At 40.8% G+C, this 26,789-nt stretch overlaps 1 protein-coding gene across 1 annotated transcript in view; it reads right to left on the reverse strand.

Moving 5' to 3' along the window:
* Positions 1 to 25,007, reverse strand: part of TMEM63A (transmembrane protein 63A) — a 36,312-nt gene extending 11,305 nt beyond the window's left edge. The window contains exons 1-12 of the mRNA XM_044672446.1: positions 24,813 to 25,007; positions 22,561 to 22,640; positions 18,731 to 18,794; positions 17,064 to 17,101; positions 11,797 to 11,939; positions 11,115 to 11,166; positions 8,243 to 8,351; positions 5,563 to 5,633; positions 3,118 to 3,198; positions 2,624 to 2,747; positions 2,284 to 2,417; positions 320 to 457 (exon numbers count right to left, since the gene is read on the reverse strand). Coding sequence (XP_044528381.1) covers positions 320 to 457; positions 2,284 to 2,417; positions 2,624 to 2,747; positions 3,118 to 3,198; positions 5,563 to 5,633; positions 8,243 to 8,351; positions 11,115 to 11,166; positions 11,797 to 11,939; positions 17,064 to 17,101; positions 18,731 to 18,794; positions 22,561 to 22,640; positions 24,813 to 25,007 — 1,229 coding nt within the window. The remainder of the gene's footprint in view (positions 1 to 319; positions 458 to 2,283; positions 2,418 to 2,623; positions 2,748 to 3,117; positions 3,199 to 5,562; positions 5,634 to 8,242; positions 8,352 to 11,114; positions 11,167 to 11,796; positions 11,940 to 17,063; positions 17,102 to 18,730; positions 18,795 to 22,560; positions 22,641 to 24,812) is intronic.
* Positions 25,008 to 26,789: the final 1,782 nt, after the last annotated feature.

Consider the following 26,789-nt stretch of genomic DNA (forward strand, 5'->3'; position numbering starts at 1 on the left):
GAAAAATCATTTAACCTCTCTCATCTGTAAAATGGGATAATAACGTCTGCATGCTCTATCTACTTTATTGTGAGGATCTAGTGAGATAACTGATATAAAAACCTTTGCAAACTTTAAAGCACTAAATGTGGGTTATTACTATTATTTTTATTATTATTATCAACATAGTGGAGAGGAGATCACATTTTATGGTCCCCAGGAGACGTGTGCCAGACATAACTATGAAGAACAGACGCAAAGCTCTTGTCAGAACTACAAATCCTTCCCAGCAATCTCCCTCCCCAGATCCAGCCCACTGGGAGTCATGCCAGGGGCTCACCAGCAAATGTCCTCAGGATAGGTAGCAAAGGCAACGGTCCAGCTGGAAGCACAGAGTTCTTTGCTGTAGGATGACGGCTGAGGCTCACCTTTGCATCGGCATCCCTGACACTTGCAAGCATTGAAATCTTTGAGGATGCTGCCAAGACAAAAGACAGATTTGGAATATAGTGAGCATGCAGAAGGAGCTAGTTCCTACTATGGCAAAAGCCTGAGATTCAAGAAAAGACATTCTAAAAACAGGAGTGAGACAACCACCTCTGCCTTCCTATAGGGCATTCCTGTCCCTACAGTCTCTCCTGTCCATGATTATGGAGCTTATTCCAGTCTCGTAGGCTAGCGATTCTGACCATCTCTACACCTTTAGGTCCCATTTCATTTCTCTCCCCACAAATAAACTTCCCTGATACATTAGCCCCAGAATATTCCTCCTTCTAATCATAGACCTTTTCTGTTTAAGGCTCATCTTTGACTCCTCTTTGCAGCTCTGAAGCCCCTAAAAGGGAATGGCGTGATACTTAGCCAGGGACAGCACTCAAAGAGATGCTCTCTCAGTATCCAAGATATATCAGCAACATAGGAGGGGAGAGGGAACTAGTTGACCTTCAGGGTCTGAAAAGAGGAGGAAGGGAGGGAGGAAAACATGTCAGATGGCTACATTTTCCTGGGTACCAGGCTACTCCCAAGCATAGAGAAACAGAGAGGAGCCTGGCACTGTCCCTCTTTTGATATGTGTAACTCCAACTTAGAAAATAGGCTTTTGTTTGGCTAGGCTGGGAAATCATGTTTACTTTTTTTTAAACCCTTACCTTTCATTAGAGAATCAATATTGTGTATTGATTTCAAGGCAGAAGAGCGGTAAGGGCTAGGCAAATTGGAGTTAAGTGATTTGCCCAGAGTCACAGAACAAGGAAGACCAGAAATGAGTCCAGGACCTCCCATCTCTAGGGTTGGTTCTCTATCCAATAAGCTACTGAGCTGCCCCCCACATTTACTTTTATCTTGGTTCCCCTCAACCTCTTCACACTTCTATCTTTGCTTCTAACCTGATAAAACAGCCAGTTTTATTTCTGGAAATGAAGATTAGCCCATATACAAACCTAATTCCTGAGAGATCTAAAAGACTCCTTCAGGTCTGGGGGTGGCGACTTTTCTTAAAGGAGTCTCCCTGTGGCTACAAATGATTCTTGTCATCTTTGTACCTTTAATAAAGTTCTCCTAGATTGCTTATGAGCAAGGTACCCTGACAAAAGGAAGAGATTCTTCCATATGATGTCTTCTTAGGCTAGGTGAGACTTTGCTACCAATGGATCAATGATACCTTTCAGATATCCCCACAGTCATGCTTTAGAGTGTGAGTCGCAGATGGATACAGTTGGATTTGGGACTGCAAGCTCACATTATTCCCAGACTCAATGTTACTCCTGTCTTCTGACTTCAGGGAAATTTGAGGAATTCAAGTTGGAGGAAATATCACTATTTCTAACACTGATATTGCTGAGGTGGGAATGGAATGGAGCGAAAGCCTTATAAATTTGGCAAGAAGGACAAGACTTGAGCAAAACTAGGTGTCTTTAAGGTGATCCATTAGCTTGCCAGCTCAATTAGTCAAAGCCCAGTGTTAAGGAGAACAACATCAGGGGTGAACCATTAGATGAACCAGTTAGCAATCCCTAGACTGTGGTCATAAACGACTCTACCCTTAACCTGTCGGTCGTCTTACAAATGTATACATCATTTGGATCTATCATAAAAGAGTGAAACTGGAAAAGTGGGGATGGTTGATTGCAGTCCCTCACTTCTATGGCAGAAGAGAAGATCATATGTTCTAGTCATGATGAATTAATAGCATTTCCTTGGTACCTAAGAGTTAGCCTATGAAGTTCCTGAGTAAGAAGATAGGAAAAAGAGAGAGCTTTTAGGAAAGAGGGATCTGGAGCCCATTCTCAATGTGTATTCACTCACAAGTTTGCCATGGAGGGCTCCTGGAAGGTGACAAAGGCCATTCCCAAGGGGCGATCCTGAACCGTGTGTTCCTCTTGTGATAACTTTTGCAGCAGCTTGTCTTTCATCCGAGCATAGTAAATGATGGCATCTTCCTGTCGGGAAAACACTGATTCATCCCACAGCAACATGGTAAAGGGCATTGCCCAGACCCAGAAAACCAAAGGACCTTCACAATACTGCATATCCTGCCCTGGAGGAACTCAACCCACATTAAACTGATTGAGATGAAGAGAAGGGAGCTCCCAACAGTTTGTGGGAAAACACCTACTGCTACCTAACTAAAGGGGCAGCTCCTCACCTTCTCACACCCTTGGATTTCACAGAAACAGAACTGGCCACAAGGCTTGGGGTTGATGAGTGTGCGTTCGCCAGTTTTTGTCTGCAGGTTGGTGTAATAATTCAGGCTTTTCTCAGCTTTTTTCCTGCAGGTGGGGAGGAAAATTCAAGAGAAACAAAGAACATAGACAGTGTTTCCCAATGGATGAGTGTGTTCCTTGTGGCCACCAGCACAAAATGTCAATTAAATTCATACATTTAGTAAGTACCAACTATGTGCTAGGGGAGAAGGAGATAAAGACAAAAAGAAAATAGTCCCTGCCCTCGAGAAGCTTAGTCTATTGATGAAATCTTCTTCTACTTAAAACAGTTTTATTATTGAGGCAGAGGTCTCACTCTGTAGCTGAGGAGATATGACAAAGGAAAATAGAACTAGCAGAATTGCTAAATCCACAAAGTTCCCTTCTCCCAACTCTCAGAGGATCCCTTGATACCATGCATATTCTTCTAACTTACCTTTCATTACACAAATAAATTAGCTTGGCGACATCGTAGCATAGTTGGACCTCGACTACAGTACAGGTGGGATAGGCATCTCTGCAGCATGGTGAAAGGAAGAAAAAAGACAGAATAGGCATTTTGGAAAAGAACAAACCCCACTCAGAGCATAATCTTATTCATTTAAAATGGTAACCAATGGGCAAAATGGCAGGTTCTTAGGGGATATTTCTAAAAGTCAAGGAAGATATTCTTAATTAAGAAGTCATGAACTTTTTTTTTAATTTGGATAACTGATTTCCAATATAATTGATTTACTCTGTAATCTTATATATTTGTATGCATATATCTTTTCCTTTTTTTCAATCCTCACCTGCTGTTTTAGAATCAATACTAAATATCAGTTCTAAGGCAGAAGAACAGTAAGGGCTAGCCAACGGTTGGCAACCTTTTTGGCAGTGAGAGCCATAAACACCTGCTGGAGGAGGAGGATGGAGGCAGAAGGAGCTGGAATATGGGGCAGGGGCTGAAGGGCCCCCTGGGGCACATCCTGGGGCTCTGCCTGGACTGGCAGGTCAGGAGGTGGAGCAGATATGGCTTGAGAGCTATACGTTGCTGACCCATGGGCTAGGCAATGGGAGTTCAGTGACTTGCCTGAGGTCACACAGCTAGGAAGTATCTGAAGTCAAATTTGAACCAAGGTCCTCCCACCTCTAGGTCTGGCTCTTGGTTCATTGAGCCATCTAGCTGCCCCTGCATTTATTATTTTTTTCAAGTAGTACTGGCACTTCCTGATTGGCCTTGCTACCACAAGTCTCTCCCTATTCCAGTCCATCATCAGCTCAGCTAACAAAGTGATCTTCCTTAAGTGCACAACTGACCATATCTCCTCTGCCCCACTTGTTAAACTCTAGTGGCTCCCTATTCCCTCCAGATCCCAATATGTAATTCTCTCTTCACAACCTGACCCCTTATCTTTCCAGTCTTCTTGCACCTTAATGCTCCACACCATCGCCCTGTCCCCAAACATACTCTGGGTTCCAGTGACAATGTCTTCCTCACTCTTCCTAGAATAAGATACTCTATCTAGAGACTCCTGGCATTTTCCCTGTTTGTCCCCTATGCCTGGAATTTCTCCTCATTGCCGCCTGTTTTCCCTAGCTTCTGTCAAGAGCAAGCTAAAATCCCACCTTCCACAAGAAATCTTTCCCATTTTCCTCTTAATTTTAGTGCCTTTCCTTTCTTAATTACTTACCATTCATTCCTGATAGTAGGTAGCTAGTTTGTACAGAGGTATTTGAATGTTGTCTCCCTAATTAGATTGTGAGCTCCTCAAAGGCAGGGATTCTATTGCCTTTCTTTGAATCTCCAGCACTTAAAACAATTCCTGGCACATAGCAGGCACTAATAAAAGTTAATTGACTGAATGACTTTTTTCATTCCTTCTAGTCCAGCCACCCTGCCAATTTTTGTTTTCTTAGTATGCTAACAAACCTCTTGGGAGAAGAGACTTAGAGAGGTCACTCCCTAATTCCATCTCAAACCCTTATCTAGCCTGCTTGCACCCTAAAATCTTTTGGGTTTCAGTCTCCTTTGGATACTTTAGCATATAAGACAGCATGCTGACAAAACCAAACCCCACAAAAGAAAAGTATGACTGTTCAAGAAAGATATTTAATAGGAATTATCTACACACGATTACTAAAGGAAACTTCCTAGCTCAATACAAACATACAAATCTAAGTTTCTTCTTCTCAAGAATAATATTTACTCTTACTACTTACACCATCTTTGGTAAGTTACCTGAGGTATTTATATAACATAACAAACAGAGTGCATGCCCTGAAGTTCCCATTCAACCTCAGGTACTTACCAGCTGGCATTACCCTGAGCAAGTCAATTACTTGCCTCAGTTCCTCATCTGTAAAATGGGGATAATAGCACTTATTTCCCAGAGTGGCTGTGATGATCAAATGAGATAACATTTTAAAAGCATTTAGCCCAATACCTGACACATAGTAGGTGCTTAATAAATTCTTGTTCTCTTCCCTCCCTCAAAGGTTGGACTTGAACTCAGGTCTTCCTGACTCTAAGTCCAGCACTCTATCCACATTGCAGTGCTGTTTCTCTTCTTGATAGACTGGGCAAAGAAAAACTTCAGTCCAGTCCTCGTCTAAGGTCTCAAAGAATATAATCTGAATTAATGAAATGCTAAGATGCGAGACATGTTTTTCTTGTTGTCACACACTCCCTTCTCCCTCCATCCAAAGGAGACTAATTACTAAAAATCCAGAATGATCCCATAGGAGAATATTTTCCCAAATGAGGCCATCCCAAGGAAGGACCCAGAGCCAGACTTTTGTATGACTTTGGGATTATTTCCAAAGTTGACCTAAGAAATAAGGACATTTTCATACCTGCTCAGGGATTGGTCCTAGGAAGCTCCACCATTGCCCTCCTTACCTGAAGTGGCTCTCTAACACCTCTTTCCTGGTATTTTTGGGGAGTCCTGTGATAAACAGAGTACGTCTCACCTGGAGAAGGAAAAAAAATTATGCCTTACTTTTGTAAAGAACACCTCAAGTACCCAACCTTCAGGGTTGTTGCAAAGCCCGAATGAGCCTTGTATATAAAGTCTTTTGTAAACATTAATAATAAATATTAATAAATGTCAGGGTTTTTTTTCTTTCTGGAAACCATTCTCTAGTTTATCAAGTATTCTTAAATAAAAAATTTCATTCTAACCCACCGCAACCTTTTGAAGTAGATAGACCAGACAAGTGTCATTATTCCCATTTTAAAGAGGAAGAAACTGAAGTATCAAGGGACTAAACAACTTGCCCAGTGATGTTCATCCAGTATGTGGCAGAAGGGAGACTAAGATTTAGATCCTATAATGGCTATTTCTTAAGGGTTTTTGTTTTGTTCTTTCTAGAACCTCCAGATGATTTATTGGCTTTTGCTATAGGCCCTTCTGTTGCCTTAAACAGAAGTGGTTTGTTTACATTGCACTTTCTTCAGCTGCCTACGAGGCACAGAAAGCCACATTGGCGGCTTTATTTGCAAAGTGGGAAGATTAAGAAACAGGAATATAGTAAAGTGAACTGTTCTAAGCCACACAGTAATGCAGGGACCAAGCTAACCACAGAACAATTCATTCAGGGGAAGAGAGCAGCCCTCAACCATATGGGCCATGCCTGGCCACAGGAAGCAGTAAGTGGAGAGATGGTGTGGGGACCAACAAGATGGCAGATGTTGCTGGATCTTGGGAGACAACACTTCTCACTTGATGTTACTTGAAGAAAAGGTTGTGATGATGAATATGATTTTTTTTAAAAGATCTGACTCAGGAAATAAGACCCGATGCCCAATAACTGTAATGACATAAATTTTAAAATCACCAACAAAGTTGAGATATGAGTAAATGAAAGACCAATAATGACCCCAGGGAACAGATCATGAAACATATCTGGGGAGCCACACAGAGAGAATATGGTATACATTGTAAGACAAAGTTGCTGAATCTTATCTTTTTTTTTTTAAACTTCTACCTTCTGTTTCAGAATTGATACTAAGTATTGATTCTAAGACAGAAAAGCAGTAAGAGTGGGGCAATTGGGGTTTGGTGACTTGCCTAAGGTCGCACAATGTTATTTTGAAGCTCTGGGAGCAGAGAGGCTCATCCTTGATTGACGGGTGAGGACTGCTGGATCTTAGAATGTTCCCAGGGGCCATGAGGACAGGGGAGAAAGCGGTTGGCCAAGGTGGGTATAAATACCCTGGCAGCCCTGGCTTTTGGCTCCTTTCATTTCCCTGGACCTGAGATCTGTGGATCCTGGTCTTGTGAGGATTAGTGACTTGCTGGGCTCAACTTTGCAAGATCCTCCCGTCTTGTACCTGAAGAGCATTGTCAACCTGTACCCAGACCATCACTCTTCTGATTCTACTGCCCCTAGATATTTAGGAAATCAAATCATCTGTAGTTATCTAGGTATCCCAGGGCCCGGGAGGGATCCAAGAAGTGGGCAAGAGAAGAAGTGGGTGGAAAGGGGTGATACCTGAAGGCTGTATAGGCATAACATCTAGCAGAAAGAAGAAGCTGAAAGACATTAAGCAGCAGCTTGCTTACTCTGGTTTGGCTTTAGCCAGGCTGAGCCAGAGGGGCTAACTAACCAGACTCAATTACCTGCCTACAGTTCTGAGGGTTTATTATTATTAAATTAGTCAGGGTTTCCCAATTCCTCTATCCATTCCCAATATCCCATCTTTGCTAAATATAGATAAACTATTCAAGTACCTTCCTGGAGTGGCTATTTCATAGCTTCTCTGGGAAGGGAGATACGCAGTCAGATAAACCGTTACCAAGGCTAATAGAGCTCAATATCTATTATCAATCAACCCCAGGTGGGACCTGAAGGGATACCATCCATTGACCTGAAGGATCCTGCCTGGGCACTGTTATAAAGGAGGGAGGTGTTACATCATCTAGCTAGGTGACAACCCTCAGTTGATCTTGCACTAGCCACCTATCTGGACTCTACTGCTGTCACACAATTACCAGTGGTAGTATCCAGTTAGTTTACCCTCTCTCTCCATCTTTCTATCTACATCTTTATTTTTATAACAACAACTAGGAAATTTTTGAGTCCAGATTTGAACCCAGGTCCTTCTGACTCTAGTCCTAGGTCTCTCTATCCATGGTGCTACCTAGCCACTCCAGCATCGTGGTTTTTTTTGCTAAATTGTTTTTCTTTGTCACACAAAGGGGGGTTCATTTTGGACTGGAGAGGGTTGTTGTGTTTTTTTATTTTTCTTTTCCATAATAAATGTCAAAAAGACAAAAGACATTAGTAAAATGCTTTATAATATGACTTGAGAATTGGGAGGGAAATGTCAGAAATCTCATCAGAAAAGAACCAGTCAGGAAAAGGAAAAACAAAACACCTTTGTTGGTGGTCAGACCTTGAAAAAAAACAATTGAAAAGCCCAGGACAAATTCAGGGGCAAATTTGGAATCTTGGGCTCCACCAAGGCCCTCTCTGACCTCAAGCAGACACCAGGATGGATGAGGAAGTTCCTACTGTGCCTTTCCTCTTAGCACCCTTCCCATTTCTGGGAGGAGGCTCTGGCTATGTCCACTGACCAGGTTTTCCTTTTTGTACTTGATGGACTGGGTGTGGTGTCTCATGAAGCCAATGGTCAGCAGGAGGTAGACGACAGCAAAGATGGTGTGCAGCCAGAGCAAGTTATTTCTGAGGGAGAGAAAGAAGTTCAGAATTGGATTTGGGGGGCACTGAGGGAAGCATCTAGGAATTTCACATACACTTCTCTTTTTTCATTCTAATTTGTATATGAAAATGTTCGCTTCTCCTTCCCTTTCCCTTCTCCCTCTGGTATTTGAGAATGTTGGGTACATTCAAAATACATTTTTTTTGAAAGGGGACAGATCTGGATACAAGAGAAAATGTGTGACCATCTCACTACAAGTCACACACTAGGTCTGGTCTTGATTGGCTATGGCACCCCAAGTTCTCACCTCAGATTACCTTTAAGGTGATCTTCCTAAAGTGTGGTCTAATCACATCATGTTCTATCCCTCCCACCATTACTCCTGTGGCTCCCTATTACCTTCAGGATCAATTATAAAATGCTGATTTGGCCATTAAAGCCTATTATAACCTGGCCCCTATCTATCTTTCTTATTACATTTTACTTATTTCATTATGTTACCCCTTCTACATATGTTATGATCTAGCAATATCTTGTCCCCACTCACTTTTCCCCATACTGTTTTCCCTTGCCTGGAAGCTTCTTCTCTTTCACCTCCACCTCTTCAGGCTTCCTTCAAGCCTCAGTTCAAATCTCACCTTTTGCAGGAGGCTTTTCCCAATCTCTGCAGATTCTGGTCACTTCCTCTCTCCAATTACCTCTCATCTACTCTGTGTTTTGTATCTACATACTTGTCTGCAGGCTGTCTTTCCCTGTTAGATGGTGAGCTCCTTCAAGGCAAGGAGTTTTTTTTTTGTACTCCTAATGCTTATCACAGTGTCTGGGACATCCAAAACACTCAGTAAAATGCCTGTTGATCGACTGACTCCTCAGCTTTGCAGTAGCTTCTGACCCTGAGCCCATTCCTGCCACCCTTGGGCAGGGACTAGAAAAGCTCTTGCTCTATGGAAAGAGAAGGTATGGGAGGAAGGCAGAGTAGAAATTTAAACTTGATGGATGAAAAGCAATTATGGCCATAAAGGTGCCCAGAACAAGATGGACAGTGTCTACTCTCAGTTCTAAAGCAAAGATAGCAGATGCCCTTATTCCTTGTTAAGTGTGAATTATTTGTATCTCCAGTCATGACAGCTCCTCCTTTTATGAGCATCTCCTGCAAAACATGGGTTTTGTCCCTGGCAATCATGGCTCTGGCTCAGAATCATACTCACTGCCAGGGAGAGTTCGCAAATCTGCTGACACCTGATCTTCTTCTCACCTCTATCAATCAACAAATATTTAGTAAGTACCAAAGTGCCAAATAAAAACAACTCTGAGGCACCATCTCATACCTAGCTAATTGACCAATATGGCAGCAAAGGAAAGTGATAAATATTGGAGGGGATGTGGCAAAATTGGGATGTAAATGCATTGCTAGTGGAGTTGTGAATTGATCCAATCATTCTGGAAAGCAATTTGGAACTATGCCCAAAGAGCACTAAAAATCTTCCTGCCCTTTGATCAAGCCATACCACTGCTGGATTTGTACCCCAAAGAGATAATAAGGAAAAAGATTTGTACAAAAATATTTATAGCCGCACTCTTTGTGGTGGCAAAAAGTTGGAAAATGTGGGGAGGGTGTCCATCGATTGGGGAATGGCTGAACAAATTGTGGTATCTGTTGGTGATGGAATATTACTGTGCTGAAAGGAATAATGAACTGGAGGAATTCCATGTGGACTAGAATGACCTCCAGGAATTGATGCAGAGCAAAAGGAGCAGAACCAGGAGAACATTATACACAAAGACTGATACACTGTGGTAAAATTGAATGTAATGGACTTCTCTACTAGCAGCAATGCAATGATCCAGGACAATTCTGAGGGGCTTATGAGAAAGAATACTATTCACATCCAGAGAAAGAACTATGGAAGCAGAAACACAAAAGAAAAACATGACTGATCACATGGTTGGATGGGGGATATGATTAGGATTTTGATGTTAAAGGATCACTCTACTGCAAATATGAATAACATGGAAATAGGTTTTGAACAATGATACATGTATAACTGGTGGAATTGCTTGTCAGTTCCGGAAGAGGGGAGGGAAGAGAGAATATTGGAAAAATAGTCTAAATAAATTAATTGATTCTAAAAATTAAATTAAATTAAAATACCTAAATGCCAGACACCTTGCCAGGTGATGAAGACAAAAAACACAACAGTCTCTGCCCTCAAGAAATTTATATTCTAATAGAGGGGATAAGAATATTCAAATATATATATGTACATATATATGCAGCATATATTTAAAGTGAATAAATACAATTCAATACAATTTAATTAAATACAAGGAAGTTTGGAAGGGAGGGCACTAATGATTGGTGGGGAGAATAGGAGAGTCTTCATAGAAAATGGTGTTTCAATTAGGTCTTAAAGGAAGGGAGGGACTCTGAGACACCCTACTTGTTACATTCTCTCCCTTTTACAACTCACTCAACCTCATACTTTCAACTACCATCTCTAACTGCCAGAGCTGTATCTTTAGCCCTGAACTTGATTCTGAGCTGGTCCCACTGCCTACAGGTTATTTACAACTGTATATCCAAAAAGTATTTCAAACAACTTGTCCAAAACTAAACTTTGTCTCCCTTCCTAAATCCAATCCTTCTGTCTTCTGAGTTTATTATGGCCCATCCTGGCTCCCTAGTCTGACTTCCAATTAGATTCCTGAGAAAAAATACACATCAGAGCAAGGATAACCAGCCCAGCCTCCACCAGGTTCATACATTCTCCAACTCTGACACTCACCCAACCTGGAGATTTGCAATTGTGGTCCTCCCAAAATTGTAAGGATCTTTGTCTGCAGAGAAAATATAAACATACTGTCCTGAAGAACATTGGGAGGGAAAGTCAGCTTGTGTTTATAAAACTCTGGGTAAAGGGTTGAAATAAATGTCTAGCTTAGAGACCAGTGATTCTCATCTCTCGAGAAATTAGGTCATTCAATCCATGGTTCACTTTAAAACACCATTTTGACCCCCCCCCTTAATACACAGTATGTATGCATTTTTATAAGTAAAAATAAATTCATCACAACCCTTAAAATTCATCTTAGGGCATTATAAAACTAGGTTTGGGAATCTCTGCTATGGATGAAGCTTAATTACAGTATTTGAAAATGAGGTCCTTTAAGGAATACTTGGAGGAAAAAAAATCACAGAATGTAGAACTTGACTGAAGCAAGTTGTATAGTGACATGAACACTGAATTTGGAAATGAAAGACCTATGTTCAAATTTCAGGTTTATTATGTAACAGAGCTATGTGACCTTGGCTAACTCCCTTGCACTCAGATTTCTCAAGCTCGAATTCAGCCCTTACCCCTTAAGAGATCCATTTTGGATCTTGGCAATGTGCTCCCTTCCCCAAATGGGTCCCTGCTCTAGTCTCTCCCTTTTCCCATCAGAGAAATGGGTAGGGAAAGGTCTTACCCAGTAAATCACCCGAGAGATTGACAGGTAGGATGATACACAGAGACAGGAAGCTGATCACCACTAGAAGGAAGATGATATGGCGTTGGAAGGACAGGTAGTGTATGGCATCGTCTCCACACCATTCCTGGATCTGTTCATCTCTGGGGAGATGCAGACACACATGTATGCTCAGTCTCAATTAAACAGATTGGGTCAGAAATTCCTCCAGAACCTACTGCTACCCTGTCTTGTGTTGATAGCACTTCATATAACCACCTAAGTGTGTAAAAGTGTGTGTGTACGTCCAAAAGAGCTTTCTGCTTATATGAACCAATCAATAAACATTTATTATTTAATTTTATTTAACTTTTTTAAAACTTTACCTTCAATCTGAGCATCAATTCTAAGATAGAAGAGAGGCAAGGAAGTTAGACAATTGGGGTTAAATGAATTCCCTGGGGTCACATAGCAAGGAAGTGTCTGAGACCAAATTTGAACCCAGATCCTCCAGTCTCTAGGCTTGGTGTTTTATCCACTGTGTTACCTACCTGCCCCATGAGGAAACATTTATTTTTATTATTTTTGAACTCTTATTTTCCATCTTGGAATCAATACTATGTATTGGTTCCAAGGCAGAAGAGTGGTAAGGGCTAGGCAACCAGGGTTAAGTGAACTGTTCAGGGTCACACAGCAAGGAAATGTTTGAAGCCACATTGGAACTCAGGTCCTCCCAACTGTAGGCTTGGCAGTCTCTCTACTGTGATACTTAACTGCTCTCTCAACAAACATTTATTAAACACCTACTATGTGCCAGGCATTGAGCTAAGTGCAACAAAGCACTTAACCCTAAGTGCTAGGAATACAAAGATAAAAATGAAATAGCCCCTGCCGTCAAGGAGCTTACATTTTATTGGCAAGCAAAGATGCTAACAAGAGGGTTCTAAAAACTCCAATCAGTATCAGGTTGAACAACTAATAGGGAGATGGCCAAATGATCAAGAAGAAGGTTTCTGAATGGCAAATGGCATCCCTTACTATATTCCCCCTCTCCATCTCTATTTACCATGATGGAAGTCATAAATGGCAGAGATGTGCCAGAGACGCCCAGCTCTTATTCTAAAGGTTGTCCTTTCTGCCCTGACTTCTCCCTCTTCTTCTGACTTAGCCTGACTCTCAGGGCCAAAAAGAGAGATGGTTGTACTCTGTTACTTCTCCTCAACTACTTGACACCATTTTCCTAAAACCTGTGCCTTTCTGAAGGCCAGGCAATACCTGTCACCCTCTGGTCTAATTGCCTTTGAGTCCATTTCCTGACTTCAATTATTTCAGCATACCCCTCATGATTTCCCTCTCGGCCCCATCTCCTGCTATCATCCTCAGGGACTTCAATATTCATTCTGCCAGTCCCAATAAGAGCTGGACGACACAATCCCTCAAGGTCTTCCGCCCCACTTCAGCTGCATACAAGATTATATCCATCGCAGGCTTTACCATTCCTCAGAACTGTGGCTCCTCAAATACCCCAACTTCTGAAATTCTATTCTCTCACCACAGACTCCAATTCTCCCACCTCTCTCATTCACTCACATGAAAACCTACTCTTTGCCTTTATCATGACCGCCACTGACCCATCTCTATCTCCCAACTCATCCTCCTCCTATGCTGTATCTGTTCCATCCCTACCCTTGAGGATCTGACACTTTCATGTTTTACTAGCCACTATCCCAGAATCCCTTGCCCCGACCATCTGTCATCCTTATTTTGTCCATTTCATCCCTGAGCAACATCCTAAGCATCTTATTTCTCTATCTGTGATTCTCAGGCTGCTTGGTGTCTTGGGAAAAAATCATAAAAAAAGAGCTGATTTATACCAAATGGATGGTCCAAAGCTTTAGCTGAGTTCTCACTACTGTTCAATAATCTCATTTTACTCCCTAATTCTCCCCCAGAGCACCAGCCTTTCTTCCAGGGTAGATCTCAAAGCCGTCACTCTGGGAAGCAACTCCTAGAGACGGAGGCTGGCAGTTCTCTCTGCTGGTGCTGTCAGTACAGCTGCTAGAGATCGAGAGAAAAAAGTTCTTATCGCCAAAGTCCTCAGTTGCATCAAACAGTCCAACATTAGAAACTGGTATGATTTTATCAGCAGAAATGACATGAATGCAATACCATCTGCTTTGCTGCTGCTCCCTAAGGGCCATGGGAACTTTCAACCTGATTAGAAGCTGAAACCTTTTATATGTGCTATATCCCCTATCAGAACATGAGCTTCTCAAGAGCAAAGATTGTCTTTCCTTTCTAGCTGTAACTCCTGCAGTTGGCATAGTGCTTTGTATATAGTAAGTACTTCATAAATGTTTTTTTACTTATTCATTCCAGTAACCTTATTCAATCCCATACCTTCAATTACCACCTCTATGCCATCTCCCTTCGATCTTGATTATACTGTAACACATCCAAGTTTTCATCTGGTTTCTACCTAAAGGTCATAGATGAGAGGAAACTTTCTGCCTCTTAAGGCAGCCCAACTCCACTTTGGGATAATTCTAATTGTCAAGAATTAAGGGCACCTTTGATCCAGCCATACCACTGCTGAGTCTATACTCCAAAGAGATAATAGGGAAAAATACTTGTACAAAAATATTTATAGCCACACTCTTTGTGGTGGCAAAACATTGGAAAATCCCCTTTGATTGGGGAATGGCTGAACAAATTGTGGTATCTGATGGCAATGGAATACTACTGTGCTCAAAGGAATAATAAACTGGAGGGATTCCATGGAAACTGGAACGATTTCCAGGAATTGATGTAGAGTGAAAGGAGCAGAGCCAGAAGAACATTGTACACAGAGACTGATACACTGTGGTCATCGAATGTAATGGACTTCTCTGCTACTAGCAATGCAATGGTCCAGGACAATTCTGAGGGGCTTATGAGAAATAACGTTATCCACATTCAGAAAAAGAATTGTGGGAGTAGAAATATAGAAGAAAAACAATCTGATACCCTCACAGGCATCTGTTGTCAGTCATCAAGTAGAGTAGAAATACAGAAGAAAAACATGCTTGACAAGCTTGAGCACATGGCTTGATGGGGATATGATTGGGGATGTAGACTCTAAGTGATCAATCACCCTAGTGCAAATATTCATAATACAGAAATATGTTTTGATCAATGACACATGTAAAGCCAAGTGGAATTGCTCGTTGGCTATGAGAAGGGGGTGGGAGGAAGGGAGGGAAGGGACATGATTTATGTAACCATGGAAAAACACTTCAAATTAATTAATTAAATAAATGAACTAAAAAAATTTTTTTAATTACTTGTATGAATAAAAAAAAGGAATTAAGGGCAGCTACATGGTGTAGTGGATAAAATGCTGGGCCTAGAGTCAGGAAGACTCATCTTTGGGAGTTCAAATCTGGCCTCAGACACTTATTAACTATGTGACTGGGATGGGCAAGTCACTCAACCCTATTTGCCTCCGTTTCTTCATCTGTCAAATGGGCTGGAGAAGGAATGGCAAACCATTCCAATATCTTTGCCAAGAAAACCTCAAATGGGGTCATGAACAGCTGGATACAACTGACCAACAATTATTAAGAAGCTTTTCCTGACATTAAACCTAAATATGCCTCTTTGAAGCTTACATTCATTACCCCTCTTCTGATTCATATCACTGCTAGGTTTCCTTATACAGAAATCTAGTCTTGTAACTTCTCTGATCAAGTCTTTGGTGCCTCCATACTGCCTACCAAGTAAAATTCAAAGACCTCTGTCAGGTTTTCAAAACCTCTGAGATCTGGTGATGCCTCATCTTCTAATACCAAGCTGGCCTCTTTCACCACCTTGCATATTCTTTGTGCCTTTGCTCATATGGCTTCCTTTGCCTGGAAAGCCTTCTTTCTTCCTTTTGCTTGGTGAATTTCCATCTACCCCTTAAAGTTCAATATCCTCCTTTTAAGAGGTGCCCTCATAGGCATCCCTGGTTGGTCATTAACTTTCCCCCATCTCACACCTCACCTAACAAATTCTCTAATGCACTTGTGAACTACAGCTCTCTGTGTTATGCTCTTTTCCTAAATTGTTAACCCTGGGCAGACAGAAACTTTCTCATCTACATTTGTTTTCTTCTCCAATGCCTAACACATTAGGCATTTTAATGATTGTTTATTGAATTGAATTATACACTTTCATGTCTCCAAGTTCGGTTTGCTCATTTGTAAAGTGAGGCTACTGGACTAAATGACCTCTTTGGTCCTTTCCAGCTACAATGGTGAATAGAAATGAATATTACAATTCTGAAGAGTTGAATAAAACAGTATTATGCATCAGGCTTCGAAAATGACTCTCCCTATCTAGAGGCACAGTTTTTACTTCTAAACCAGAGTTCTTACTGTTATGCCTTGCACTTAATAGGTGCTCTCTAATATTTTGTTGAATGAAGGAATAAAAGTAGAAGTCATCTATTTCCTTCATCAATTTTAACTGAGATGTTTCTCTTGCCCCACAGCTCCCATCACCCTTTGCTAGGAGTAAAAAAAGGGAAAATCAGAAGAAAACCAAACCACTTGTAGCAATAATAAGACTTACTATTGGTGATTTAGAACTAATAAAGAGCTCTTCATTTCTGTTTTTATCACTGGGTAGTTTTTCATGGACTTGGCTTAGAAATGAGGAGGGAAACAAGTTTCTATTCCCATGTTTTGACAGAGTAACCTGGTCCAAGTGGAAAAAAGCCAATGACATACCCAATCTTCCCTAGAGAAAAAGCAATACACAGAGCTGTGGGCTCCAAAGAGTGGATGAATTTACATTTTGGATAATTGAGTAAAAATGAAAAAACCAAACCAAACCAAAAAAAGGGACCCCATCCAAGCCTAACATTTTTTTCTACCACAGCTGTCCTTCCAACTCTGGGAACAGTTTTTCCTGTTACTTCCGAATTTATACCTGATTGAGCTCTCTTTGTGATTCCCCTCACATTCTCAAGATGACCTCTTGCAAAGCATAAGGTCCCTCTACTCTTTAGTAACTTATGGCTCTGTTTTTGTGGGTTCTCTTCCTTTTGGGCATTTCTATTTGAAAACCAGAGTATCCCAAAAATGGGATGAAATTTATGCCTCAGCCCCAAGAAAATGCTGATGATGCCATAAAAAGCAGACCACGCCCCTATAAAATACTATCATCCCATACCCTAGTGCAACTCAGCTCTTTGCTCCCTACCACCCAAATAAATGAACTGCAACAAAGGTTTCAAGTGCCTACTCCCTCCATCACATACTTACTGCATTCGGAAAACAGCAGTTAGCCATGAACAACACCCCTGGAAATAAAGAGGAGTTTGATTAGCTTCTAAACATCTGTTGCTTTGAGGAGACAGCTGTTTTCATACTCTTTGAAATCATACAATTTCCTATTATACTGAAAGCAGTTATCTGTCCCCAATTTTGCAGGCTACCCTTTTGTCCCGTTCAAGACAGGCTCCATATGCTCCTCCAAAAAAAAAAATCACAGCCATGCACCATGTGTGTAGAACACTGGAGAAAACATTTCTTTCAAGTCTCAATAATTTGGGGGAAAAATCTTTTTAAAGCTCAAGAGAGCACAATCCAAGAACTTAAATCAACAGATGATGACATCGCAGGACAGATTTGGAGACATCGATGCAGAGCTTGTCAGTAAACATTTGGAAAGCAACTAATGGCGCCTGGGCCAGAAGTTCAGGGGGCAGAAAACAACAATTTGGGGGCAAATTTTTAGAATGAGGTTTAAGAGGAGGAAGTTATAATTTGTTTTCAGACTTTAGAAACAATCACATTTTTAAAATGTTAAAGTTCCCTAGCTCAGAAATCAGCAAACAGATAATCTACTGCATGTGGAACTCTTTCTTTTCTCTCTCCTGCCATCCTACTCCCTTCTACCTCCATCTCCTTCCTTATTGTCTTCCTGTCCTATTCCCTTGCTCTTCTCCCCCTGATTTTTTTAAAACCCTTACCTTTGGTCTTGTATTGGTTCTAAGGCAGAAGACCTGTAAGGGCTAGGCAACTGGAGTTAAGTGACTTACCCAAGGTCAACACAATTAGGAAGTGTTTGGGGCCAGATTTGAAGCCAGGTCCTCCTGACTCCAGGTTTGATGCACTATCCAGTGTCCTCCCTAGTAAGCTCTCCTTCTCTTCTTACTACATTACACCTTTAGCCTACCAAGTTGTCCTCTTAGGACTACTGGCTGACATCAGAGTTAAAGAATTACTTACCTATCTTACCTATTATCTCTATCTCCTTCACATGAATTTTTTAAATATCCCAAAATCCTATTCTAACCTATAACACTTCTTTCCATATGGTATTTTCTATATTCTCCATTGTCGTGGCTAATGACAGCACCTGCTATTATAGGTACCTTGCAATTGCTTTGATGGGCATGGACCAGACTAGCATATAATAGTATTACCTACGTGATTTTGAGAGAAGTCACAACCTCTGAACCTCTTTTTCTTCCTTTATAAAATGAAAGGTTGGACTACACGGACTTTGAGATCCCTTCTAATTCTAAATCTACGATATTAATAATTATTGCTGTTATGACTATTAATATCAGTAAAACAATTCACATTTAGGTAGCACTTCAATATTTACAAAGCTCTTTCTCTGTAACAATCCTGCAAGCTAAGTGAGTGGCACAGAAATGTTATCATCATTTTACAGCTGAGGAGCCCAATTCTCAGAGAAGTTAAATAATTTGCCTCAGATCACACAGCTTGGAAGTACAGGAGTCAGGGACTCAATCCAAGTCTCTGGAACCAGCTCTCTTTCCCCTAACCCTGCCTGCCCTCTTGTGGTATAGTTTAATGATGGAGATAAATACTAACAGTATCCCTACTCCCAAATTTCTGTTGTGAACGCCCCCACCTAATGCCACAGCCCACACTTCTCTGCCCGTTGAAATACTAACCAGATCTGATTCAAAGTCGTGATGCCCCGAGGAGGAGGAAGACAGCCTCTGGTATCTGGACTCACTGGGACACACAAAGAGAGAAAGGTAGGTAAGCCTGTGTAATCATGTCTGGGACACACTGCCCACCATCATCCCACCTTTCTAGGCTGGGATTCTGTTCCCCATCCCAAGTCCCTTCATTCCTTTAGAGCAGAATCAACCACATTCGCTTCTTTTAACACCACTTGGAGAATTATTGACTCACCTGAAAAGGAAACTCAAGTTTAAGTTCTAGCTACAGAAATTTGAAAGGCACTGTGAAATTGTCTCAAGTTACTCCATTTGCCTTTTATGAGCCTCTGATCAATACAGGGAAATCAATGCAAATAATGCAAAACTTACCAGAGTCTACCATAATCGTTTCAAAATGCACAAGATTTGAAAGACTGATAATTTCTGAGAATGAGAACTATGTGGCTCTAGGATGTTAGCAGATTGTCGGTACACAAAGATTGTGGTTTGAAAATGTCATTAACCTCAGCAGAAGGTGGTCTTAAACACGCAGGCCCTGTGTGTCATCTGTCTATATTTCCCAGGCCCAACTTTCTGCAGAAACATCGTGAGGTGGAAAATTTGACTATGGTGGTAAGCTTGCCAACTTTGTATAGGTGCTAAATGAAACATCCTAAAGACACTTTAATTATTACACAATTCTTAAACCAAATCTTTTCTGTGTGCTCCACAGAAGTACCATGAAGACTGAATATGGCTTTTAGATATGGGGATTTCTGGATTTCTTACATATGGGCAATTGGGGTTAAGTGACTTGCCCAGGATTCATTCAGCAAGGAAGTGTCTGAGGCCACATTTGAACTCAGGACCTCCTGATTCTGGGTCAGGTGCGCAGTGCCAGCTAACTGCTTCCTATTGTGACAAATTTCCCACTTGTTTTCATCAAGCCTTAGTTGCACCTCTTACTCTGTATACATTAGTATCATCATTACTTTATAGTCACACAGTGAGCAAAGAATTTCCTTGTGATCTTCCATTTATACAGTATTTTACAATAGTGGTACCAAATTCAGACTGAAAGAGATCACAGGGGACTGCATTTACTGACTTAGAAAATCACAAATTAACATTATCTGTGTTTCATGGTATTTTTATTTATTAAATGTTTCCCCAATTACATTTTACTCTGGTTCAGGCTATACTCTTGGAGTTCTGCAGGCACAAGCTGACAATTCTGCTTTACAGTTTACAAAGCATTATACTACAGTCTGGTGTAGTACAGGAGTTCTTCCACCTCCACAAAGGAGTCTATAGATAGATTTCAATAAAGTCTAAACTATATCACAATTTTTTTAACATTTATTAATATACATTTTTAACATGGTTACATGATTCACTATATCACAATTTAAAAAATATTCTGAAACTCTATATCAACATAATTTATTTATTTTGTAATTATATGTATTTTTTGCTGTGCATATGAAAACATTCTTCTTCTTAGGAATTCATGGGTTTGACCAAAGGAATCATAGACTTTACCGATGACACAAAAAAAGTTAAGAGAGTCCCTGGTGAAGTGGCTAGAAGTACTAGACCTAGAGGCAGGAAGATTTGATTCAAAACCTGCCTCTGAAACTAAGTGGCTGACCCTGGGCAAGTCATTTAATCATCTGAGTCTTGGGTAACTATCAATTCTGGACTGTTTGGTGTATTAACTGCAGAAGGAATTCCCGCATTCATTAAAATGTGGGCCTGGCACTTGCTGACAAAGTATTTCCCTGAAAACAAATCAGTGAAAAGGAAACCAAAGATCAGAGAAGTTGTGATTTGTCCAAATTCTTTCTGGTATTGAGTGTTAGAATCAGAATCAGGCTTCCCATTCCATCTTTTGCCATCTAATTTTAAGTGCAGGACCCTCACCTCACCACACAACCTCTCAATATTTTTTTTATTGAGGCTTGGTTTTTCTCCTCCACCCCCCACTTTTTGGCCCCAAAAAGCAAACAGCCTAAGACTTCCTTCAATAAAAACTAAGCAAATGATATAATGATTTTGTCCCCAGGCCCATCACCTACAAAGTTTTCACAAATGAATGCAGGGCAAAGAGATCTTTGGAGTGACCAACAATCCATGTTCCTCAGGGCTGGGCAGTTCACAGGCATCTCTCCACCCACAGAGGCCACATTTCTGCACCAGCTTAGGCTAGTGCGAAGAGAGGGAGGACACTGTAGTGAGGAATTCTCAGCTGAAGTTGTATGTGGGCTCCAGATAAGGGCCAAAGGAATTCAAGATCTACTCCTCAGTTTTCCCCACTAATATCCTACTGCTGCAGCAGATGCAACACCCAGGTTTGTATACCATCTGGCCAGATCTGGAAGTTCCAGTTGTTCAGACCTATAACTTGCCCATTACCTTTTTCCCTTTAATGTAAAATATACAAAGGGCCTCCAAAGCACAACATATCATTAAAGGGGAGAGTTTGTCTTCAAATATAGCCTTGTTGTTTTTCAATAAACTCAAAAGTTGCCCAAGAAGCTGATTTATGCCCGTTTGGCTTTTCCTGAGGCTGAAAGAAGACTACGATAGCTTGAATACTTATGGATGGCCTTTTTGCTCCAATAAGTCCTTTCCTTTTTTGGAGCTTATTAACTTCCAAAGAGCTACACTTGCAATACGCAGAGTAAATAATGAAACACTTGTCTTTCCACATTTTCCTCAATTTTGAAACATACAGGGAGTTACAGCAACTTTATTTCCTTTTTTATTTTGTGCACTTTTTATTTCAATGCCTAGGCATAGTTCTTTCCTGGGATGGACAGGGAGGGAGAGGGAGAGGAGGGGTGTTTCCAACAGAAAGAACTAAAGGTCATTTAAATGGTGATATACTAATTGGGCAGGGTTATACTATAAGCCTACACTCACTTCCTGGGCCAAGAGCCAATCACACCTCTTGAATCACCCCAAACATGTTTATCTAGATGAAAACAAGTTAAAATGAACATCCAGGGTCGCTATGAAGTTTTTAAAAAGTCAAAAATAGTCAGCTTGGAGGTGGAGTGAGAAAGGGAGGAGAATCGGCTTCAGTGACATTTGCATTATAACAACTGACTCTTATATTGGCTTTAAGGTTTGCAAAGCATTTTACATACATTTTCTCATTTGATTCTCATAATAACCTCATTAAGGTAAAAATGAGGATCTCTGAAGTGGCTCAGGGGATAGAGAACCAGGCCCAGAATCAAGAGGTCCTGAGTTCAAATCAAAACTTCTAAGCTAGGGGAAGCTGGGTAGCTCAGTGGAGTGAGAGTCAGGACTAGAGACAGGAGGTCCTAGGTTCAAACCCGGCCTCAGCCACTTCCCAGCTGTGTGACCCTGGGCAGGTCACTTGACCCCCATTGCCCACCCTTACCAATCTTCCACCTATGAGACAATACACCGAAGTACAAGGGTTTAAAAAAAAAAAAACTTCTAAGCTGTTTGACTCTGGACAAGTCACTTAACCCCCATTGCCTAACCCTAACCACTCTTCTGCCTTAGAACCATGGCACAGTATTGATTCTAAGATGGAAGGTAAGGATTAAAAAAAAACAAACAAAAAAACCTAGTATCTCTGGTCTAGCAAATATGCCTGCTGGAAGATCTATCTCCTTCTCCACCACAGGCTCCCTCTTTTGGTGTTTGCCCAGCTTGCCAACAACTGAGACCCTCCTCTCCCCCAAAACCACTCCACCCCACCCCAAAAGTAAATGGCTCCATTTATAGTGCCCAAGGGACAGTTCTGCTCCTATTACACGGAGGCAGATTTCATCCACTCACATAAATCTTGTTTTTACCTGTCTTTCTCTGACACCAGTGCGATGCGGCCATAGTCCCAAAATCTTCTTCGAATTATGGAAAACACAACTATTAAAAACTAGGAACAGGAAAGAAAAATGGTTAGGGGGAGAAAAAATTGCATCATCACTTTTTTTTCTAATTAGAAATAGATATTTCTTGGGGATGTGGGCAACATCATCTTAAATCCACTAACTCTATAGCTCAGCACCCCATGAACCTTTAGCAATGGCAATTTCCTCCCATGAGCATGGAAAGCTGGTCATCTCTCAGTATTCTACTCAGCTGGACCTTAGTAGGAAGAGAGGCTCTCTTGCAATGGAGGCTTCAGCAGGAGTTACTTTTCCTGACCTCAGTACTAACTGCAACACATCCAACGTCAACTAATATCAAAGCAAAAAGATTAAAATGTGATCCTAGGCAGCAAAACCACATTAATGTAGCAGCTCTGGAGACCAGGTTCCTTTCAATGATACACACGTATACTCACTCACACACATAAACACTCTGGGTGGTGCAGTAGATAGAATGCTGAGCCTGGAGTCAGGAAGACCTTAGTTCAAATCTGATCTCAGATGTTAGCTGTGTGACACTGGGCAGGTCATTTAACCCTGTTTGCCTCAGTTTTCCTCTTCTGTAAATGGCAAATCACTCCAGTATCTTTACCAAGAAAACCCCAAATAGGGTCACAAAGAGCCAGACCCGACAAAAACAACTGAACAACGAATACATATATTAGAATGAACAAGACTACTCATTTTTCTTTGATTGATCGATATTTCTTATTCACTCATGTTTTGTTTTCCTAAAGAGAAGTAACAGGGCCTGGCCTGATTCCAAAGGGTCTGAGCTATCACTGGGGTTTTTGCAAATAGCCAAATAGGATTTCATTTTATTTCAAATCCATTCACTACACAGCAGCCTGAGAGATATTTCTTAGGTCCAAGTCCTATTATGTCACTCCCTAGAACAATTCTCTCCAGTGGTTCCTTATTACTTTTAGAAGCAAATATAAATTCTACTATTTGGCACTGAAATCCCTTTACAACCTAGCTCCACCTTACTCTTAAAGGTTTATTATATATTACTCTCCTTCATGTACTCTGTGGTTCAGCAAAACTGGCCTTCTTGGTGTTCCTCACATTTCATCTCCCAACTCTTTGTTTTTGCACAGGCTGTCCCCCTTGCCAAGAATGCACTCCCTCCTCTCTTCTCTGAAATACAGAGACTGAATTAGGTCATCTGCTCATCACTGTCCTATATGACTTCCTGTTGGACCTCTACAAACCTCAGTTTTCTCTAACAAATTGATCTGTTCTTGCTGCCTCAAGTTCCCTCTGGGAGAAGCTCTTTCATCTTCTTGGAAATATATTCCTTCTATGTTCCTCCACATCAAGCAATACTTGGATTGATTTTGTCTATGCTTAAAGGTATACATGTTGTTTCCCCTTTGAGAATGCAAATTCCTTAAGGGAAGAGATGTTTTCAATTCTGTCTTTGTATTATGGTACCTGACACATAATAGAAGCTTAATGCATGCTAAGTGATGGACAAATTGATCTTTTAAAAAAAGTTTTTTTTCCTAATTACATGTAAAAATAATTTTTAAAATTCATTTTTTAACATTTGGAGTTCCAAATTTTCTCCCTCCCTCCTTCTTCCCACTCATTGATAAAGCAAACAATTTGATATAGCTTATAGTATACATATGCTTAACTGATAGATCTTAAAAGCACAAGCTCATCAACTGAAGTAAACCATAAGCAAATGGCATGGCCCTGGAAAGACACGAGCAAGCAACTGCGCTCATAAAACATTTTTGTTGTGCTTACATGCTCTGGTTTGAGAATTTCTCATGCTTACCACCTTCCCGGGGCACTTTGATATTCCCACTACCCTTATGAGTGTGTGTGTATGTAGGTAGATATATGTGTGTGTATGTAGTCTTCAATGATAAATATTTATATGTCTCTCTACATCAATATCTATAAATAAATTATCTTCAGAAATGTCTTCAGGATGGCCCCTTTCCTTACCTATTTCTCTCTCCTTCTAGGACACGATTAATTTCTGTTACCTCCAAACCAGCCTTCTTAAGGTCCCTACTCACAGTCCATGCTGCTCTCCCCTTTTCCAAAACAGAACAGGCTCTCTCCTTTACCCCCACAAACTCCTTAAAAGCAGGGGCCCTACATAGTTTGATCATCCTGATGTTTCCTCCTTAAACCAAAGACAAATGGGAGCATCTCACCAAAAAGCAGCTGACATCTATGAGCAGGACAGTAGGAACTCCACCAAAGGTCACTCCCTGGAGTACGGTGCTGTTGTTGGCGGTGCTGTAGCAATACGTATCATTGGGCTTATCACCAACACCCAGCCTCTCTCTGCTCCTAATCACTCCAGAGTGCCAGAGGGCCAGGGTTGAGAGATTCGTTGTGCCCTTCATTCCTGGAGGAAAAAAAAAAAAAGAGGAAAAAGGGAAACAAAGAGCAGCAGGATCAATGATAGCACAGATACTCCCTTGAAACCACACCACTGGTACCAGTATCTCTTATGCTGTGTGATGTATGGGATGGATGTTTCTTTATAAGGGCTGGTGGCTAAGCAGAGAGTCAGCTGGAAAGAAAGAGATTCAGAATTCCTATGTGCCTGGCAGCATCTCTTGAGAATAGCCCCATTGTTTTAACATTTCCAGATTGTCAGAAGGCTTGGAATAACCAGGCTTTCTCTGGGTCTCAATTATAAAACAGGTCCCCCTGAATACAATCTATCAAATGGAAATTAACGGAGGTGGGAAAGTCCAGACCAAGGGGAAACATGTAGAGGCAGCTGCTAATGTCTTAAAAGACTCCAGACCATGGGATCTACAGCCCATTAGCTTATTTCTAAAAATAACTGGATTTTAGCATAATTGATTTATTTTATAATCCTATTATTTTATGCATTTAAAATAATTTTTTTGAAAAGGGGTCCTTGGCTTCACCATACTGCTAAAGGGGAAGGCAAAGCATTCATTAAGCACCTGCTATATGCTGGGCACTATGTTAAGTACCTTCCAAATATTATCTCATTTTATCTCTATAACTACCCTGGGAGGTGAATGCTATTATAGTCCCAGTTTTACAGATGAGGAAACTGAAGCAAACAGGGTCTAAATTACTTGCTCAGGCTCACACATCTAGTAAGTGTCTGAGGTTGGATTTGAATTCAAGTCTTCTTGACTTGAGGTCCAGTGTTCTATCTACAGCACCAACTAGCAGTCAAAGAAGGTCTAGGATACAAAAAAGATTAAGGACTTCCCTAGATCACCTATAAGAGAATTTTCTTTAGCCCTAAGGCAAAAGCTAAACAATGTTTTCAGGGGCTACTGGCAAGGGCAAAAAAAAAAGGGGGGAGGAGAAGAAGAAAGGGAAAATATATTGAAAAGAAATTGATTAGCACAAAAATGGAATATTTTGTTTACAATGCGATACTGTAGTTATAGCTACCAACATGAAACAGGAGATTTCAGAAGGCACATGATAAAAAGAATCCTAGATCCACAGAATCCCAGAGCTAGAATTGGGCTTGATAACTTCTAACATGACTTTTAATGTTGTTTAGTCCAATTCCTATTTCATAAAAGAGTTATGTTGAGATAAAATGTAAGAAGACTAAAAGTTAAGCCTTACACTTGGGTTCAAAAAATTGAACTTCCTAAGAACAAAATGGTAAGGATGTTTGGAAAAGAGCTTTGGATTTTAGTGGACTTCGAGCCCAGCGAGTGAGCAGTATGGTAGTCAAAAAACCTAATGTAATCTTGGTCTGCATGAAGAGAGCCATAACATTCAAGGATAAAGAGGTAATGTCCCCACTATGCTCTTCCCTGTTTAGACTTCATTTAGAGAACTGTGCTCAATACTGGGCACCAATTTAGGAATAACACTGATAAACTGGAAAGAATCACTAGAAGAAACGGGATGGTGAAGGGACCTCAAGTCCATTTCATATTCAGATCCAATGAAGGAACTTGAAATGTTAAAAAAAAAAAAATAAAACAACAACTCGGGAAGATACAACATACAGTGATTCTCCAAATTAAAGAAGACAGGGTTCAGTACTGCAGAAGAGTTAAGAACTAGGCAGCCCACTTTTTTATTTTCCAGAATATTAAGTTTGAAGATCAAAATTTTATGGAACATATTATATGATGATGGTTCGATTAAGATTTACAAATCTGAGCTATAAT

This window comes from Gracilinanus agilis, chromosome 4, assembly GCF_016433145.1.
Source record: "Gracilinanus agilis isolate LMUSP501 chromosome 4, AgileGrace, whole genome shotgun sequence".
In the NCBI taxonomy this organism is placed as follows: Eukaryota; Metazoa; Chordata; class Mammalia; order Didelphimorphia; family Didelphidae; genus Gracilinanus; species Gracilinanus agilis.